Source organism: Trematomus bernacchii, unplaced genomic scaffold (assembly GCF_902827165.1).
Source record: "Trematomus bernacchii unplaced genomic scaffold, fTreBer1.1, whole genome shotgun sequence".
Taxonomy (NCBI): Eukaryota; Metazoa; Chordata; class Actinopteri; order Perciformes; family Nototheniidae; genus Trematomus; species Trematomus bernacchii.
The window spans coordinates 11426915-11446479 of record NW_022987727.1 but is presented as its reverse complement, the minus strand read 5'-3'; the positions used below and the strand labels follow the sequence as shown (position 1 = coordinate 11446479).

The 19565-nt window shown below is 40.3% G+C and overlaps 2 protein-coding genes across 2 annotated transcripts; one reads left to right on the top strand and one right to left on the bottom strand.

Annotated features, from left to right (window-relative positions):
• Nucleotides 1–520: 520 nt before the first annotated feature.
• On the bottom strand, nucleotides 521–13783 carry gss (glutathione synthetase). The gene is made up of 13 exons (XM_034145047.1): nucleotides 13588–13783; nucleotides 12917–13058; nucleotides 11379–11524; nucleotides 11207–11282; nucleotides 7084–7223; nucleotides 6525–6641; nucleotides 5872–5952; nucleotides 5620–5697; nucleotides 4309–4378; nucleotides 3691–3885; nucleotides 3067–3148; nucleotides 2282–2471; nucleotides 521–1248 (listed from the first exon to the last, which is right to left on the bottom strand). The coding sequence occupies exons 2-13, from the start codon at nucleotides 13046–13048 to the stop codon at nucleotides 1125–1127; spliced, it is 1431 nt and encodes a 476-aa protein (XP_034000938.1). The 5' UTR covers nucleotides 13049–13058; nucleotides 13588–13783; the 3' UTR covers nucleotides 521–1124.
• An 865-nt stretch (nucleotides 13784–14648) lies between these two features.
• zgc:103759 (U8 snoRNA-decapping enzyme) lies at nucleotides 14649–19164 on the top strand. The gene is given in 6 exon segments (XM_034144571.1): nucleotides 14649–14742; nucleotides 14885–15016; nucleotides 16733–16773; nucleotides 18315–18555; nucleotides 18634–18675; nucleotides 18677–19164. Coding segments are annotated over 5 exon segments (660 nt in total). The 5' UTR covers nucleotides 14649–14742; the 3' UTR covers nucleotides 18881–19164.
• Nucleotides 19165–19565: the final 401 nt, after the last annotated feature.

Sequence of the window (19565 nt, the reverse complement as noted above, 5' to 3'; positions counted from 1 at the left end):
AGCTACTATACTACTTCGTTTTTCTGCAAAATTCGACAGTCTTCTATACTGCTTTTTTTGACATACTAAATGATGGCGGTTTTTGCATATTTTTCGACATTCTGTTCTATTTCATTATTTCTGATATTAAGGGCCGACGGGACAGGAGCTGGAGTCAGCCGGACCACCAACAGGACAGCAGGGGCTGAAAGCATGGCTGCTGGGGCTGGTGGCCCGGCCCTGCGTCCCCGTCTGTCCCTCCAAAGGCTAGGCGGGATCCAAGGACTGAACTAGTGGCCGGAAGTCGGACAGGAGCTTGAGCAGGCCGCGGGGGAGCTAGCAGGGTGGAGAGTATGAAGAAAGTCTTTAATCCAATCAGGTAAGGAATTCATTATTAGCAACAGGCCGAGGAAAGTGCACCGATTTCTACTTGAAAATGACCTGCCTGCGCGGGCCATGATGTTGGTTGGATCCTTCTGTCACACGAGAGCAATGAAGGGCGGACCCAAATGCAGGATGGGTCAAATAAAATGTACACAAGAATTGTGCATACTTTATAAATATAGGGCTTCCAGACTGATTAAAAATGTAGTATTAACAATAATTAAGTGTGTGTCTTTTAAAAAATGTTTTAAAACAACAGTGGCAGTATGTATACAAGTGTGCATTTAATGGGTTCAAATTCTGGAAAAAACTGAAAATGACAGTACTGATGTGGGTTTGAAGATTCAACTCCATGAAAGAGGACAATAATATGATATACTATTAAAGCCGTTGTTTGACCCAAGGACATTAGAGAAACCTTTCGTAATAATATAATAAATTGTATTTATATAGCGCTTTTCTCTGACTCGAGGTCGCTTAATCTAGTGTGTTTTTGATAGCAGCACTTTACGTTAAAAGAAATCATGATATCAAAAACGGATAAAAACGTGGTCCTTATAAACTTCTTCTGGAACCGCTCACATTTTTACTCCAGCCAAATCTCACGGACCCCCTCTTACAGCAGCACGTTCATTCTTCACCCACACCGAGAGGAAAGGCTAGTTCATGTGAAAGTGTGAATCAAATGTGCGTCCTTGACTTGATCTTTGTCCATTTGAGCATTTCTTTTTGTCTGAAGCAGCAGGGAGGGGTGTAGACTCTCAGAAGAGGAGGGGGTTGTCCAGCACCGCCACCCCCGCTGCCACGCCCCCGTCAGAGTGCTCTGAACTCTTGGTCCTCAGCAGGTGGCCCACACACTCGTTCAGCACCATGTCTTCACCTTTTCTGTTAGGGGACAATGAGAGGTAAAGAATTAGAAGCCTAAAAGATCAAATAATGAATGTTACCCTAGATTAAAAGACTGATATTAAACATACGTACAGTTCTACAGCGCTATCTGCTCGCAGTGCATTTGTGCGATATTAAGTCATAGTTCAAACTTAAAACTTGTTCTGAAAGTACAAAAACAGGTAGACTTTCCTTTGTATTTGTTTCTCTTCAAACAAATGGTTGAAACGATATGCATTAATGTGGCAGGATAAATGAAGCGTGACCAAACTAAAGAACTGGACAGGAGAATGCAGGGCAAGATGTTCACAGGGGTATTTTGAAGGGGAAATGAATAATGAGAGTGTAAGATGTAATTATGGAGATACAGAAAAAGTAGCATGTTAACAAGTTGTATTGAAAGAAGGATATTTTGTATCATGCCCCGATTAGCTTTTTTGATTTGGTATCACATGAGCTCAAACACCCAGATGTAGGCAGAGAGCAAATAGAGCAACTTTTTGTTGGTTTGACACCAAAGAGTTGTCTTCTCAAAGACAGAAGACAGGATATACAAAGCATGATTCTGACAAAACCACTGTTTGGCTGCATTAAAGAAAATATGAATATGAAAAGAGACAATGGGATGTCATCAGTGGCTGTGGGCAACAACTTATGTTCTTGTTTGTGAGACAGAATACTAAATCCAGCTGTAATACTCCAAATGCTTGGTATTATTGACAGTAAAGTGTGTAATTACACTATTAATGATTGGACATTCAATTAAAAAAAAATAAGACATTTAGTTAAACAGGGCATTTTATGCATATTTTCAGGTGACATGTCTCCATGCTTTAATATTCAAAAAGCTCTTTATTTTTCTCACCCTCTGTCTGAAACCAGAGCCCAGTCTGCTCTGATTGGTTAGCTGGCCGGCTCTGTTGTGAACTGCTTAAGAGATGTGTTGTGTGTGTATCAAGTACTGTGTCGGGGCGCTAGCCAATATAAGAGCGAGTGTTACACAGTGATGTCATCAGTATTGATTACACACCTGACGTATGTTCCGAACACTCCCAGCTCACTGAGACAGGTGCTGATCTGGAGAGGAGCGTCTCGTCTCAGCAGGACGTTCTGGACGGGGGCGGGGTGAATCTTATCCATCAGGATGTAAGCCGTCCTCTCGGTGCTGTCCTTCACTTCCTGCAGGACCGTGCACATCTCTGACCCATAGAAGTTGTTACCTAGAAATAAACAATATATTAAAGGTCCCCGATCATACTGTTTTTCATCAATATATTATAGGTCTCAGATATATACAAACATGTCTCTGAAGTGTTTGGCTCCAAACACCAAACAGATCATTGCAGCATCCCATAATCCCCTCTGTTTCAGCCCTGTTTCAAAAGTGCTGATTCTCTGTCTGTTACTTTAGATGAAAATAAGGAGCCCCTCCCCACGATATTTGGTTATAAAGAACACAATGGTGCTGTAGGAGGAGATTCAGGTGATAAGGGGGGGGGGGGGTTACCTTGGTTGGTGATTGGCTAATGGTTACACAAGACAAAACATCGTTATGACATCATAAAGTGGCCAAAGTCTGTCATTTTCAGACAGGTTTTTATATAAATGGATCAGGACAAAAAGAGAGAGAATCTTTGTTCCTGAAACTTCCAGAATCTCTTTCCACAGAGGGGACACGTGTTGATGTATAACAGACATGACAAAGTGGAGTTTAGCCTGTATGCTCTCAGCAGTAGTAACTGTGGAAAGCACTACAATGAAGATACTGACAATTCAAAGTCCTCTGGTTTCAGAAATGGTCGATATGAATCTTACCTCCTCCCTCTCTCTGAGGCTTCAGGACAAACCGGTCTGGTGCTGCCAGCGCCATGGCAACCGTTGTGTCACCTTCGGGTCCCTAAAGACGACAAGGGCAACAAAGGAAGTCAATTATGCATCAGCAGCACACAGTTCTTTGGTGACTTCATGAAAATACTTGATGTGATGTAGCGGGATGAGTAGGCCACTAGGTGGCACTGCTGCGTTGTCTATTCCGAGGAGAATTCAGCAAACTCCTGTTTGGGCTGCAATTCTTTTTTTAATTGTAGGTTGCAATTTATTTTACACTTGGAAACTGGATCACTAGATAATGTCAGTTGGTGGGTTCAAGTAATGCATAGTTGTGTTTTATAATGTTGCAAATCATTGTGCTAGCTTCTAGTAGTTCCTTTGATTATTTAGATTTGTTCTGATCACTTGAAAGGCTATGAAGCTATCTGCAACTGTGATAGATGTAAATAAGAATCTTCGCTGTCAGACATAAAACCTTTGACGGCCTAAACTACAATCCCCAGCCCTACGACACAGAGTTCCATGGGAGTGCAGAGAGGAAGTGAGTGGTATATAAAACTGCTCAATAACAAAGCTGAAAGGACTGAGTAGCGTGTGATGTTTTCTCACCATGTCCAGAGTGTAGAGCCCAGCGAACGTGGCTCTGATCTGCTCCACTACCTGGGGCTGGTGGGGGAAGAACTTCTCCAGAACTCCAGGTTTGGCGAGCACCTGCTGGACCTTCTTGGTTCCGACCAGGTGAGTGCTGATGTCGGGACACTTCACAGCCAGAGAGCGCTCCATCATCAGACGAGCATCCCAATCCTACAATCAAAAAGATATCGTAAAAGCAAAAAATGCTGTTTTTCTTACCTTCTAGTATGAACTATGAAACATTGAGTATATTTAACAGGCCAATGATGGAACAAATGTATTGAGACCTGGCTTAATACATAACATTGACATTTTAACCCAAACTTTTGACCAGTTCCCACATTTTAGCACTAGTTGCTGCATTTGACCAGTGGTGTAAGGTAAACACGTTTATTAACCCAATTATTGTACTTCATCGTTTTCTTTATTGCCACTTAATACTTCTACACCACTGCAATTCAAAGGGAAATATTATATACTTTTTACCTAATTGGAGCTATTTGACAGCTTTAATACACATTTTAGTTTATAAAATATGATGTTTTATAATGGTCATAATTCATAACTAACTAGAATACAATTTAAAGTGAAGACCTTTTCAGAATTGTAGTTCTGAGGCATGTATCCATTCCTGAAGTACACCACAGCAACCTCCTGGCCATCACTGCAGAAAGGAAAATAGAAAAGCACATTAAAGAACCACTATTTGACTCAATTCAAGGTTCAGATTTTGATTTTGTTTCTCTATTGTGACATGTCTCCATGCTTTAATGTTCAAAAAGCTCTTTATTTTTCTCATACTGCCTGTGCTGCAGAAACTCCCTCTGGAGAGAAACTAGGGCTGCTCGATTATGGCAAAAATCATAATCTCGATTATTTATTATCAGACTCCTCACCCACACCAAATCATGGCATCATATCACCCCGGTCCTCAAAGAACTTCACTGGCTCCCCGTTTCACACCGCATCCAACACAAACTCCTGGTACTCACCTACAAAGCCCTCCACCACCTGGCCCCCCCCTACCTCACTGACCTCCTCATCCTCTACCAACCACCCCGGTCCCTCAGATCCACCTCAGCCGGTTTGCTTTCCATCCCCAAGGCCAAACTCCAGAGCTTTGGGGACAGAGCATTCTCTGTGGCAGCCCCGAAGCTCTGGAACTCCCTCCCCCAAGACCTCCGTGAGTCCGAGTCCCTCACCCTGTTCCAGTCCCGCCTCAAAACCCATCTCTTCAAATCTGTATACCCATAAGCCCCCCCCCACCCCCCACTTCCTCCTGACTGCTTTCTGTTTTTTTGTTTATTTTTTGTTTTGTTGTTGTTTTATTGCCTGTCCTTGTCTGTCTACCCTTCCCCAAATGTAAAGCGTCTTTGGGTTTAGAAAAGCGCTATAAAAATTAAATTTATTATTATTAGGGTCAATAATTGATATCACGATTATTAAAAACGATGATCATTTACTTTGAAAACATCCATTTATTGAAAAAAAAAAAAGTGAACAGTATGTTTTTAACAGTTGATTACCCTGAACTTTAAGTAGAATTCAACTGAAAAACCAAAAGAAAAAAAACTTCTCTTTTTTATAAATAATTTAAAAAATAAATATATATATATATATATATATATATAATCGTTTTATTTCGATTATGTTGTTTTCATAATCGTTGCAAACCAAAATCGTAATTGCGATTAAAATACGATTCATTGAGCAGCCCTAAGAGAAACACAGGGATTTGAGCCTTTGCAGACCATTTGCACACAAACCTATAGGACACACTACAGGAAAGGGAAAACCCTAAAAGCAGAATAGGGTCCCTTTGAGTAAACGTGATCATAGTTATAGAATTATTACCTATGTAGCCATATCGTTGTTATAACATTTATTTATTGACATTTAACTTACACAAATAGCCTCTTGTCCTGATCGATGGATCCTGTTTTAGAAACATCATCGAACCGCCTTCTCATTGTGGGAATGTTTCTGAAACACAGGGACAATAGTGGGCTGGTTACCAAAAAACAAACCCCTTCCTTCCATACCATTCAAATGCAATTGGGGCGGGACAAGACTATTGAAACTAAATGTGAAACAACATGTTCCAGCATGTTCCATTGAAACAACATTACTTCATAAAAGCAGCTCCTCTCAACTCACCTGTTCCACAGCTCTTTCTCAACATATCGGTGATCAAAGATGTTCCTCTGGACCTCTTCCACCAAGAACATGACGACGGCTCTGTAATGACAGCCATTGCTCCTGTCAATCACTCTTACTGCAATGCTGTATTCTGAATGAATTCACTCATCACATCTTAAGTTAGTATGAAGGAAATACATTCAGGATGTACCGTTATGGAGGTAGATTGGTCTCAATATTATTTGTGTGAATAGATCGATAATCCGTTGGTAAATGTAAACTTTCCACAAATACAAACAAAAAGGTTGAAGACAAAAAAAAAAGATTTTGTATTGATTTCCAAGTAGATTAAAAGTGTTTGTGAATATCTTTCTAACATCTGCTCATGTCCTGGTGTCCACATTTCAAAGTAAGAGCATACTGTGGCTAGTAACATGCATTCTTTATTTTATTATATAAATGGGACAATATTAGTGTGTGTTAATGGTTGCATGTTTTGTACAGTATCTAGCACACACGTACATATACGTATACATTGTGTGCTGTACCTAGCCTTAGGTACAGCACAGTCAATCTTTAGGCTTCTTTTAATGTATTCTTTCAGGTGAGTAAAAATCCCAATGCACAAATAAACTTGAGACAAATCTACCTCTATTTACTTTCATTCCTACTTCTCTGATCCATAGAGCTCCCAGGCTTTAGCCACGGCCCGGGCCAGGCCTGCTGCAGGGTTGTTGTCCAGGATCCGCTCACTCTGCTCCAGCTGCCCGGCCACCTGAAGGATGTGTCTGGGGAAAAAGGTGAACAATACTTTTACAATTTTAACAAAAGCAAATATTAAATAAAGAAAAACAGTAAAAGTTGTTGCCTTAATATGGAAAGTTATTCAAGTCAATACCAAATAAATAAATAAATGAATTAATTAATAGATTACTAAATAAATATGCCTTAATAATAAATAGGGTGATAAATTAAATAGATATGTCTAAGATGTAAATAAATGAGGCGATACTTTTTTTTTTAAATCACTTATTATAGTTAAATGAATTAATACATTTTTTAAAGTTTCCTGAAGAAATACATTTGGAAATATTAAATAAACATCTTCTGAATAAAGAAAGTCATTCTGGAAAAATAAAATAAAAGAGTTTTAACTGATGTTTTTTTGATATAGATGTTCTCCCTAAATCAATGGAAGAACAGTCTATATATGAAATGCTGATGACTCACCGGTGAACATCTGGCGTGCGGGATGAGAGCCCTCCAAAGCTGGCGGCGATGGTGTTGATCTCGATCTGCTTCAGAGACGAGGAGCCGTCCTCCGCCTGGTCCAGCATGTAGTCGGAGCGATTGAGACCACACACCACAGACTGGAGAGAAGTTAGAGAAGTCAGTCAGACTACTCACATTCCCAAAGGTCACACAGACTGGAGAGAAGTTAGAGAAGTCAGTCAGACTACTCACATTCCCAAAGGTCACACAGACTGGAGAGAAGTCAGTCAGACTACTCACATTCCCAAAGGTCACACAGACTGATCGTACTGTGTCAAGGCTCAAAACTGGAGCTATTCCCAACCATTATCATAATAGATTCAACACTTCCCATCATTAACCATATTTTCAGCTTCTCAGTTTGAATCAATAACAGTTGTTCTTTGTCTTATGGGATAGTTCATTTATATATTGACGATTTTGACAGTTTATTAGTCCAAATTAGCTATTTCAATATAAATCTGAAGGCCATTTTGATCTATTTTCTGATATTTTAAAAACCAAGTATGCATTATTATGTTAAAGGTAGGGTAGGTAAGAATGGAGAAACCAGCTCGAGTGCGCTAGAATTTGAAAGTACACAACCGGAAAAAATCTGCCTCTTCCTTCAGACTTCCTTACAGAGCCCCTCCTCCAACACACGAACGCGCACATGACCAATGAGGGCACGAGATAAGTTTGTGCACAGATGGAAGGCTGACAGGCAGGTAGGCCATCCAGTTATTTTAGCCGGGCCGGCTAAAATGATTGGTCATACTTTTTACAGCGCCACGGCTTCCACAGATGACATTTTTTTATGTATTTATTGTCAAAGCACTTAAGATATTCATTGCTATCGGGATGTTAAGAGCATTCCATGGAATATAACAAAAAGTGTATCTGAAGTGAATTACCTACCCCACCTTTAACTAAGGAATCAATCTGCAGTTCAATCTATAAACATGTTATTGTTAGTAGCAGCCCTGAGGCCTGTACTACGAAGCCGGATTTTCGCTTAGCCGGCTGACTTCAGGGAAAACTCGGGCTTTCCGGTCCTACGACGCTGGTTCTCTTTTTAGCGGGCTAGATCTCCATGGTAACTTATGCTGAGCGGCTAACCTCCTCGGGAGGAGGTTAGGTTGCAGGCTAAGAGATCAACTCAGTGAAAGCACCGCCTGCTGACCAATCAGAGCTCCGTGTGCGGAGTTTAAAGCTATCAAGTCATATTACAGGATAGAGGAAATACAGAAAAACTGCCGTTGCAGGAAAGACGGCCGGCAAAAATCAACTGACTGTGTGAACGTGAAAATTAATAGAATATCCCCTCCCATCTTCAGAGCAATCTGACTAATATAACATTAGCGTTAAGAAAGCTTACTTAAATATCTGCCACGACATAAGTAACCGGATCAGAGTAACATTAAGTACAGTCCGCGGCACTGAGTGCAGACGTCGATGTGTCCCATTATCATTCATATCACATCATATTGTATCATATATTTCCTTATCCGAGTCAGCTTCTTGAGCCGTATCTGGCCGTGCAACACTCACAGTGTCACATACTGTATGCAGAAGTATTATTTTAAGCAACACATTAAGTTGACGAAACACTAGAGTCAAATGTAATTAAAGTCAGATCCACTCGTGTCTTGGACGGGGCAGTGATATCATAAACCTGTTAATGTACGCATTCAAACACTTTTTCTTTTACCAGCTGTATTCACCTTGCAGGTGCAGCTATGAGGCTTTTATCCTGGATAAAGTGTTTAAGTCATGGATGTTTAAACTTTAACTTCTTCATATTTGACTAATATTAAAGTTCACTTTTCATTCAGGAAGTATGACGCTGCGCTGTCAGTACGCTTGTCCGTGTTTGAGATTGGTCGAATGCTCCAAATACCACCCCTTTCATGTGAACGCGAACCTAACTAGATGGGACACGGCTGGCTTGAGCGATCCACTTGATAACCAGCGTCGTAGTACAGTTTAGCCAGAGCGTGTATGTTTTGGATTGGGCCAACCGGCTAACTCAAACATATCCAGGTTAGGAAAATCCGGCTTCGTAGTACAGGCCTCAGATGTTCTTTTAATTGGCAGGCCAGTGTGGTCAAGCCAACTGAAAGACTAACAGGCTTGAGAAATAGTGGCAACATTAAAACTACTAATAAACTAGTTTATAACTTCATTTGGATGGACACATCTCTCTATACAATGTCAATCCAACAGGGTCATTACATTTAGATGTAGAGAACTTCTGAATGATCAGCCTCTTTCCTGTATTGGAAGTCTAAAGTTGGGACGTTTATGCAGACCCGTTGAGTTTTTGTTTGACTATGTTGATGATTGCTGCACTGCAAACATGCAGAGTCTTAGGCCCCGCTCACACGGGACCGTTTGCGTTTATGCACAGTATGCGTATTCAAAAACGTCTTCCGTTCACATGCATTTGTTTCATTTAACGTGTCTGTTCAAACGAGGCCGCTGGAAACGCTGTAGTACATATGCTGGGACTGTAAGTGGCGCTGTAACTTCCGCCAAAATACACCAAAAGCCGCGAAGAAGAGCAACCCAAGCAGCCCCGCTGCAATGTTGCCATGGCTACCCTTCTGTTTAAGCCCCGAAACTGAAACTGAAACTGAAAGAAACTGAAGCACGTCCGTGGAGAGGACGGCTCAGAAAGAGAGAGATATTCTCTACAAACACCGGGTGAGATCGCACCTTTGTCAATATAATGGATCAATGCATGAAATCTGACTCTGTTTATTTTGTTTAAGGAGTATATTGGGCGTTAACAATTCTGGTTTGCCTTTTATAATATTATTTCATTCAAGAACCCCTTGTGCGTTTAATTAACACAGCTATTTTTGATAGTTGCTTCAGCAGTGAGCAGGAGAGGTGGGGAGAGGTGGGGCTATCGCTATTTTTTCAGGAAATATTCGTATCGAGGTGATTACACGGACCCGGTTGACCCCCCAGAGCGTTTCGTTTGCAAATCTATCCACCTTGGGACCCGTTATTGTTTGTGGGGTCAGTTTCTATCGGCCTCGTGTAAATAATAGGGCTATACGCACGCGAAACTATGCAGATACAAGCAGTTTTCTCCTCGTGTAAACGGCGCCTTAAATACCATAGGTTTTGTTAAATTGCAGAAAGTGTGACCTTAAGGCAGGGGTCTCAAACTCAAGGCCCGGGGGCCAAAACCGGCCCGTGACTTCATTTTATGTGGCCCACAACAGCTCTGAAAGAATATAATATGTTTATTATACGGTTACATGCCGATTTACAGAAGCGTTGCCCATAAACTACATGTCCCACCATGCATCTCAAATATGCCTTTTTCTCAGAATTTGACTTTTTTTTCTTCAAAATATGCCTTTTATCTTAGAATTAGCTTTTCTCTCAGAATTTGACCTCTTTTTCAAAATGTCACTTTTTCCCAAAATGTCACTTTTTTTTTTTGAACTTTTTTTCCAGAATTTGGCTTTTCTTTTTAAATCATTTTGTGACATTCTCACTGAAGAGACTTGCAATTATTTGCCCTAGACTTCTGCTTTCAGACGTAGTTAATTATGAAGTTATTACCCTATCCGATAATAATCCAATGCAGAGGCAATAATGTCATACAATACATTATTTTATATATATTAAATATTTATATATGTATTTTTATATAGTCTTAAAGTTACAACCGGCCCTTTGAGTGCAACCATAATGCTAATGTGGCCCGTGATCAAATTGAGTTTGACACCCCTGCCTTAAGGGCTTAGTTCAACTGGAAGCCCTTTGTAATGGCTGAAAATATATATGTTGCTCTTGTATTAAAATGAACAAATCCTAAATGTTATTTGTCTGGCAATTAATTATATTTGAGTTTCTATGCATTCTTGATGCTGCGAGATGATAACACTAACTGGTTTACTTTATAACCTAATAATCATGCCATCAAATGTATGCATTCTAAATATCCTCCATTTTGTTTCATTAAAAAAAAACGAATGACTTGTTTGCTGTGGCAAGACAACGAGGCATGCACCCCAAAACAACAGATACTCTTGAATCCAACAAGATGGATAAAGGACAGTCTACAAAATGACTGACATACCTGAGACGTTCCTTCTTTTACTATTTGTTGGTGGATCTTGAACAACCTCGCAGTGAAATCATCCACCTCAATGGTGCTATAAACAGAGGAAGTCACCATGATGTTAAAATCCTGAAATAAAATTAATATAACAACAATCAGAGGATGCTACTATATTGTGATATTATGCTACCTTGCTAGAGCGTCCTGCAGGAATTCAGCATCCTGGCTGATTTTGTCCACCAGTGTGTTGAAGTGAGTCTGCACAGCCAGCGCCTGGGAGAACACCGCCTCAGGTACAGGTGTGGGGAAAAGTGTGAATGGAGCGTACGTCACCAACTGGAAACAAAGTGTAAAAAAGAATGCTCATCACAACACAAGCATCGGTTGAATCCCTGTAATTGCAAACACAGGCTTAATGAAGATCTGTCCCAAATCCTGTGCTCTAAAGAGGAATACATTCCTAACATGACTTCCCATTGACTACGCCTGTTTTGACACTAGTGGCTTAACAGCACTCTGGAATGTAGCTCAGGGGGTTAGTGCTCTTTCCTGCAAATCAGGGGTTCAGCGGCTTGATCTCACCCTCTGCAGTCAACATGTCAAAGGGTCCTTGGGCAAGAAAGCCAACCCTAAAATGCTCATTTAGGCAGGTCTATGGCATTGAGTGTAGGCAACTGGCTTTGGATAAAAGCATTAGCTTAATACCATGTAATCATCTAATGTAATGAATGGAATCATGTCCTCTTACTAGCTGTGGCTCACTTCACAGAAATACATCTCCATTCTTTTTTGTCACATTAGAAACTGATATATATTTAGATGCTTGAGTGAAAAAAAAGAGAAGGAGCACTATTGGGGTTGTACGTTTCTACGTATTTACTGATATCAGAAGAATTGCTGCAGCTACATTTCATTGGCAGATTAACTGTTTGGTAGTTAGTTCAAGTGTTTTTATTGGTATTTTCTTTGTGCATGGGATATACTACTTGAATAGTGACTTTATTACATAGCTCTTAATGAATACGATATTTCTCTCTGTGTATTGAACCTTGTAGTCCTGCAGCCTTTAAGTTATGGCAAATAAATTGGAGGCTACAAGCCACCTGTTACAATATGTAACAGTAATAATAGGTAAGTGTAGGGCTGCTCAATTAATCGTATTTTAATCGCAATTACGATTTTGGCTTGCAACGTTTATGAAAACAACATAATCTAAATAAAACCTTTTTTTTTTTTTTTTTAAATTGGTTTTTCAGTTGAATTATACTTTAAATTCAGGGTAATCAACTGTTAAAAACATACTGTTCACATTTTTTTTCAATAAATGGATGTTTTCAAAGTAAATGGATAATCGTTTTTAATAATCGTGATATCAATTATTGTCCCAAATAATCGAGATTATGATTTTTGCCATAATCGAGCAGCCCTAGGTAAGTGTTACAAAAATGTATTTTATTATTACATAATTGTATAACCCTGACACAGGTGTTTCCATTGTCTTACTCTTACTATATGAAAACGTTTTGCAAATGCACTCTACACCATGCTGTACAAGCAGTAACAACTGGGATGGGATGAATGTAGCATTATAATAGAGCCAGCTGATGAAAAAGGGATTTGACTTATGCAAAGCCTGACTATAAATTGTCAGATGTCAAAGCCAGTCTTCACTTTACAACATTATCATAGTATTCATGCAGGTGAACTTAAAAAGTGTTCATGTCCTACCTCTGATGAGTTGGGGGTCTCTTGGATCCTCATTAGAACACCTTTCAGCAGGGCTGCATCTTTTGCCACTTCCGCCAAGTTTTCTAATAGTGTAGTATTCATCCTTATCTTCTCTGGTATTGCGTTGGCCATTTTGATTCACCTGTCGTGGAGAAAAAAAAGAAGATTATAGGAGGTGTGTTGTTTGTGCTAGGCGAATTTCTACACTTTACAGTCAATTTGAAAATCCTAGCAGGTAACAATTTTGTATTTTGATTGCTAGGTTAACTTTCTATTTCGAAGATGATATCATAATCTGTCAGTAAATAACCTGCACAGTCGTTTTGAACATACCTGCTAAGGTACAAAACTACAACAAGGCTAAGTTAATGTACTCCAAGTAGCCTACTACAAACTATTACCAAAAAGATAACAATACTTATTGTTGTTGCTGCGTGGTTCTATAGCACTTTTATGGCGAAAAATATTCCAGACAGTTAGCCCAATAACACATGTCATTAAGTTGCTTCCTGGGTAGTACTTGTGTTATAGGTCCGTGAATATACCTACTACCAAAACCAACTGTCTGTAAACTAACACACCCTGAGTTTTATCCAAACAGCATGCAAGTTTACTTTGAAAATATTGGTTGTATGGGTTGTAACCTTCGTTAGTAGCTAGTTGATATCTACCTTCAAGCTAGCAGGTTTCTCCAGTCGGTGTTCCGTGTCCTTCTCGACAGGTCTCACAGCACAACGTATAGCTGTGTGTAAACCAGGTTATATTTCTTATAGAGGAGCACTATCCTTCATAAAGTGTAAAATCGAGTTTCTGTATTGTTTTACAGTCCGGATCTGCTTCACTCCAAACATTCACTAGCCACGGAGAGGCGGGGGCCTGCTATTGGTTAAACATACTGACGTGTCAATTTACAATACTTTGTTCAGCCAATCAGCGCTCATTACGTCACCAAAAATTGTATAATCTAGAACTGCTATTGGGCTAAAAAATGCTGATTGAAGAATGAGACAGCACTTTGTTGTGGAAGTATGTAACAAGTAACATGTAATGTAATGTTACCTGGGTAAGAAGCATTTATTTGACAGCTAACATGTGTGGCTCATAAAATGTTCAAAATATCAGACCGTTTTTTTCTGAACTGCACTGCAGACATCATAAAAACAAAACATATATGAGTTAACTAAATGCTAAAAAAGTTTCACCAAAATCACAGAAAGAGCATGCATCTCTAGCCTTGTTTATAATGAAATATCTTGAAGAGATGGAATATCCACTTGCTACTGTATTTCATATTTATTACAATTACTCGATATTTGATAATATCCGTTGGATAAATATCACGACATTAGAAATGGCATTCATTCAACAGTACATATTTTGAGTGCTAAAAAATTGAGAAAAAAAGGAAATCTGTAGAAAGTATAAAATGTATTTTGGATTACCTGATTGCTTTAGAAAAATAAGCATTATTGTGATTGCCATTCTGTGAAAATATAGAATTGTTTTTAAGTCTATGAGACGAAGAATAAGATACACACTGACTAAAAACAACATTTGAAACTTACAGTTAATACAATATTCAACATTAGAATAAGAAATACATATGGAAATATTGGGCTCTGCCTCTGCTAATGAAAGTTCAGTTCGGGACGGGGATTCCCCCCACCTCCACACCAGCAGAGGGAGCCAAAGCTGTTTTAATAAAAGTCACAAAGATCTTCCTGTTAGCTTCCTGGTTCTGCTGCATAGCATTGATAGCATTCCATAAGGCACAAGCTTTTCTGCATATAAACCTACAGCCCTTTAAGCTAACCAGTTTCAGTCAGGTTAGCAAACGATGGAGGGGGGGAGGGGGTACTTGGATGATGTCACATTGGCAGCACATTACAGGGGGCAGCCATGCATAATGATCATTGAGCAGTGAACTGTGACTGTAATTCTGCTCTGTGTTTCTGTGTGAACTTGTAGATGGCGAGTGGACAGCTGTCCAGGGCTGGGGCGTTGGCGTGCTCAGGCTGCAGGCATGCGTGTCACGTGATGCTCTACTGTGACACGAAAACCCAGCTGTTTGGGAGAATTCCAATCAGACATATCATACTGGTGAGGAAAAGCCCTGTGTGTGTGTGTGTGTGTGTGTGTGTGTGTGTGTGTGTGTGTGTGTGTGTGTGTGTGCAGGTGTTTAAAGGGATAGTTTGAAGTGTTGGATCTAGGCTTATTTGACACACTTATCCATAGTCAGTGTTCTCTATGTTTTATTTTTTCCATTTACAAATAGAGTCATTTTGATTTGCAGGAACACTGGAGTCGCTGGTCTCACCCTGCCTCAATCGGTTCATTTGTCTGTGTTATTGTGTGACTTTGGTGATTTTTATATTAACTTAAAACACTGGTTCCAAACCTGGAGATCCCAATCCCCACAAGGGGCTTCATGGTGGGGTCGCAAGGCCTTTTTAAATGTAAGGGGTGTGAGAAAACTTATACAAAATAAATACAGTTTGCATTTTTCTCAGTCATTCATTAATATCTGTAAAGAAACCAACATTTTTATATTGAAAGTTTAGATCATTATTAAAGACTAAGGCACGGTATAGACAGTGCTTGAATTGGAATAAAAAAGGTACCAGTACTCTAATCAGCAACTGTTTCAAGTCAATTTTATTTATACAGCCCAAAAACAAGAATTTGGCTCAAAGGTCTTTACAATCTGTAAAACATACGACTCCCTCCATCCTTATCCTCATATCTTTGATTCAGTAATTAAAAAGAAACACAAAAAAACTTTAACAGACAAGGAAAAGTTTTTTTTTTTTAAACAGAATATTTACTGTAACGTTCAGAAATTGCATGTTTTTCCACGACTAATCAGGGAGGTGTCCGGGGCTCTCATAGAGAACATGACGTAGCCTATACATGTGCCTGCATCAGGTCATATATAGTATATCCTCTAATGCTGGTGGGTTGGTCTCTTTACTGTATATTTTAGAAAGGCTCACTATACTTAAAACAATTATGAAAGGCAGCGGATATGGCTAAAGCCTGACTCCTACTGGCGGCGGGTTAAATGACTCCTCGTCCCTGAGTACACTCATGCATCTTTCAACAGGAAAGGAGAGAGGGAATCAATGGAGCTGCCAGGGAGGACACAGGGGAATCATACAACAAATATGCATACCTAGATGCGTCATGAGGTGTAGTAAGAAGTAACGGTACGCAGATGGGTAAAAATCAGAAGTCCCGGTACTGCGTACCGGTGAGTACCGGCCCAATTCAAGCACTGGGTATAGACCTAGAAGCCTTACCTCTGGTAAACAGACTTGTCTTGCTTTAGAAAGTACGCAGCTAAGACAACCAAAATGGCACAAAAAAAAGTTAATTGTTAGGGAAAAGAAAAACCTCCAATAGAAAAAACATGAAATATCCATAAAATATGTCACTTTGTCAGGGGGGGTCAGTTTATACAAGAATTGACATGGGGTAAAAACCAAATATTCAGAAAAGATTAATGTAGCATTAGACTAGCAACTCCTTTGTTCTGCAACATTAAATAACAGTTTGTGTTAATAGAGTCTGGTGCAAGGTGGACCAATAAAATAAATAGTATTCATATAACATACACAATCCGATAATGACATTTTTTAGGTGGCTGAGAAATGTTTTACTGCTGCCCCCCTTTACAGCAGTACATCGCTTAGCTCCCTGCTTGTACTCCTGCGTGTTTCTCCAAACCAGGGTGTTTTTTGACAAAGCACCTCTGCCTCTCTTTGTGTATGCATCAGTGTGTGAGTGTATAACAGCCTCTGTCACTTCCCACCGCAGATGCAGATGCGCTTTGACGGTCTGCTGGGTTTCCCCGGAGGGTGAGTCTTTCCTGGTGCTGCTTTTGTTTCATCCTTTTATGTGCACACACAGGTATGTTTAGCTTAGCTTTGTAGATCTCTTGTTTGCTTCACAGATGAGCCCCGTCAAAAGATGTAAACTTGAACAAACATGCACTCACTGTGTCTGGAATACTCCAATGAAAAAAGATGAGAAAATATGCATGACACTATCTTCTGCAAGGTGCTTGATCTTGCCGTATAAAGAACAAAAACAACTGCAACTGCCAGACAGGTTCTGCTTAATTCATCTTCAACTTTATATGAATCACTTGTGCCTTTGTGTCTGTGATTTTACAGTAGTCACTGCCAACATTTCTCAGGCACGATTCGCCAACACAGTGAAATTATGTAACAAGACGTGGAGAAATGTCTGAATAATTATGAAGAAATATGCAAAATAAAGGAAGAATGGTCAGAAGCAGCACCGTCCCATTCTTACACAATACATACACAGTGTCTTACTTTTTAATTGTATTATTATACTGTGTTTAACAAATCTACATTGTTAATCGTTTACCTCAAACAGTGTCAGCTGTGGGGGTTTAGTGGTAATAAGCATGAATATTAGCATGCAAACATGCAAAACTAGAATGGTGTTTAACATGAATACGTTTTTTGCTTGAACGTGGTAGCGTCTTGATAGTAACCGTTGACCAATCACAACAGAGCCAGCCAGATAACCAATCAGGGCAGACTGGGCTCTGGTTTCAGACAGAGGGTGAAAAGAGGTGCTGCAGCACTGTATGAGAAAAATAAAGAGCTTTTTGAACATCAAAGTATGGAGACATGTCACAGAAGAGACACAACATACTGATATGAACCTGGAAATGAACATGTTAGGGCCCCTTTAATTAGACTTTCTTGTGACTTAAAGTGGACCTATCATGCTATATTTGAATAATATAGTGTAGGACCATACCTATATAAGGCATATTTATACTTTTTTTTTTTCAAAATACCAAACAGATCATGCATTTTAGCCATGCCTTATTTTGCTCAATTTGACAATTTCTAGCTCTGTTTTTGCAAGGGCAGATTCTGTGAGAACAGCACCATCTACTGGCCTGGCATATGTACTACAGCGTCTCCAGCACTTTCGAACGGCAATGGCCGTCTCCTCCTGATTGGTGGAGTTGGCCCAATAGCCGTAGCGCCACTGTCCTGACGTCAGGACAGTGTTCAAATCTGTATCAGTTTTTATCAGATCCGTTGCAGCCCCTTTTTTTAGAGATTTGGGTATGGAGGAAAATAGAGAGGGTTGTGTTTTCTGACACTTGGTGAGTTCCCTGGAACACCGGGGACACATATTCATGTATAAAAGACGTACAAAAGTGCATTTTGCATGATAGGTCCCCTTTAAAGAAGCACTTGTGTTTGGGGTTTTAAAATTAAATTATCTTTTCAATCAGCTTGATTTATTTACTCCTGCCCCGAGGAGTCTCTGGAGAGCAATACAGCTGACATTGTTTATTGACTTTCTAATCTCATCCTGACCCTTGACCCCATGTCCCACACCTCAGGTATGTTAACCCTTCAGAGGAGACCCTGGAGGCGGGGCTTAGCAGGGAGTTGTTGGAAGAGCTGGGCGTTGCTCTTCCTATATCGGCAGAAGATCATGTGGACTGCTGCCATGCCCCTGCTTCCTCCCCCTCCTCCACCTCCCGTCTTATAATCCACTTCTATGTGAAGAAGATGGAGGAGGAGCAGATAAAGGAGGTAGAGAAAGAGGCTGCATCCACTGCAACAGATCATGGACAGGAGGTATGTGTCCTTTTTCTTCCAGTAGGACTGAGCCATTTACCTCATGATCTGTTCCTCACCAACTCTGTCTCTGTCCAGGTTCTGGGAATGGTCAGGGTCCCTCTCTACAACACGAAAAACGGGGGGGGGCCTCGCGCCTTTCTTGTCGCACTCGTTCATCGGCAACGCTCGCTCGCAGCTGGTGGACTCTCTGCTGCGCCTCGACATGATCGCCCCTGAGGAGCTGCACAAAGCCCTCGCGCATTCTCTAAAGATACACACACACACCGCTGAGGACCTGCAGGCGGCCCTAACGCGAACAGAGGCGAAGAGGAATTGGTTCTGAAACACTCCTGCACCAGCACTTCCTCTCCAGAACACACAGAGATACAATGTGGCTTTCAGCGACACAATACTTGACTCACACCAATCCTAATCACACACACACACACACACACACACACACACACACACACACACACACACACACACACACACACACACACACACACACACACTCTAGTGTCATGCTGATTCTGAGCCGGTGACTCATAATTGCCTCTTGCATCAAACAGTTTGGAGAAAACATCTGCTCCCCCATTAATGCAAATAAAATCATTTAACTGAAAATATTTTTCGACTTTTTCTGTCGTTCTACTTCTGCCATGGACTTCACACAGGAAAATGTAAAAAACGAATTATATTATGCCAAAATATGCACAATATGGGGTGAACTATTTCCAATAATCTTGTATGCATCAAATCTAAACATTGAAATGAACACAGAAAGTACCAGAGTCACAGTTTCACTGCTACTCTCTTTTAACAAACTCATCAAATCTCAGAGCATCTCTAGATGGTCAAAATAAACGCTCAAACCAATAACTTATCCTGGCAAGCAGGACCATAATGTACTGGCCCCTTTAACGGCCCTCATTAAAGGGGCCCTATTCTACTATGGAAGTAAATAAAGGAGCCCAATCGAGGCGTTTGAGGCAGTGGGGGGAGTGTCTGGAAGGAACTGTGGATAT

What these genes read in the sequence shown, in the direction of transcription:
- gss (XM_034145047.1), bottom strand. Translation starts at nt 13,048, where the DNA reads ATGGCCAACGCAATACCAGAGAAGATAAGGATGAATACTACACTATTA. An exon ending in CGCACGCCAGATGTTCACCG is followed by an intron (nt 6,642 to 7,083) that starts GTGAGTCATCAG and finishes CTTTTTCCCCAG; the next exon opens with ACACATCCTTCAGGTGGCCG. An exon ending in GGCTCTACACTCTGGACATG is followed by an intron (nt 3,149 to 3,690) that starts GTGAGAAAACAT and finishes TGTCGTCTTTAG; the next exon opens with GGACCCGAAGGTGACACAAC.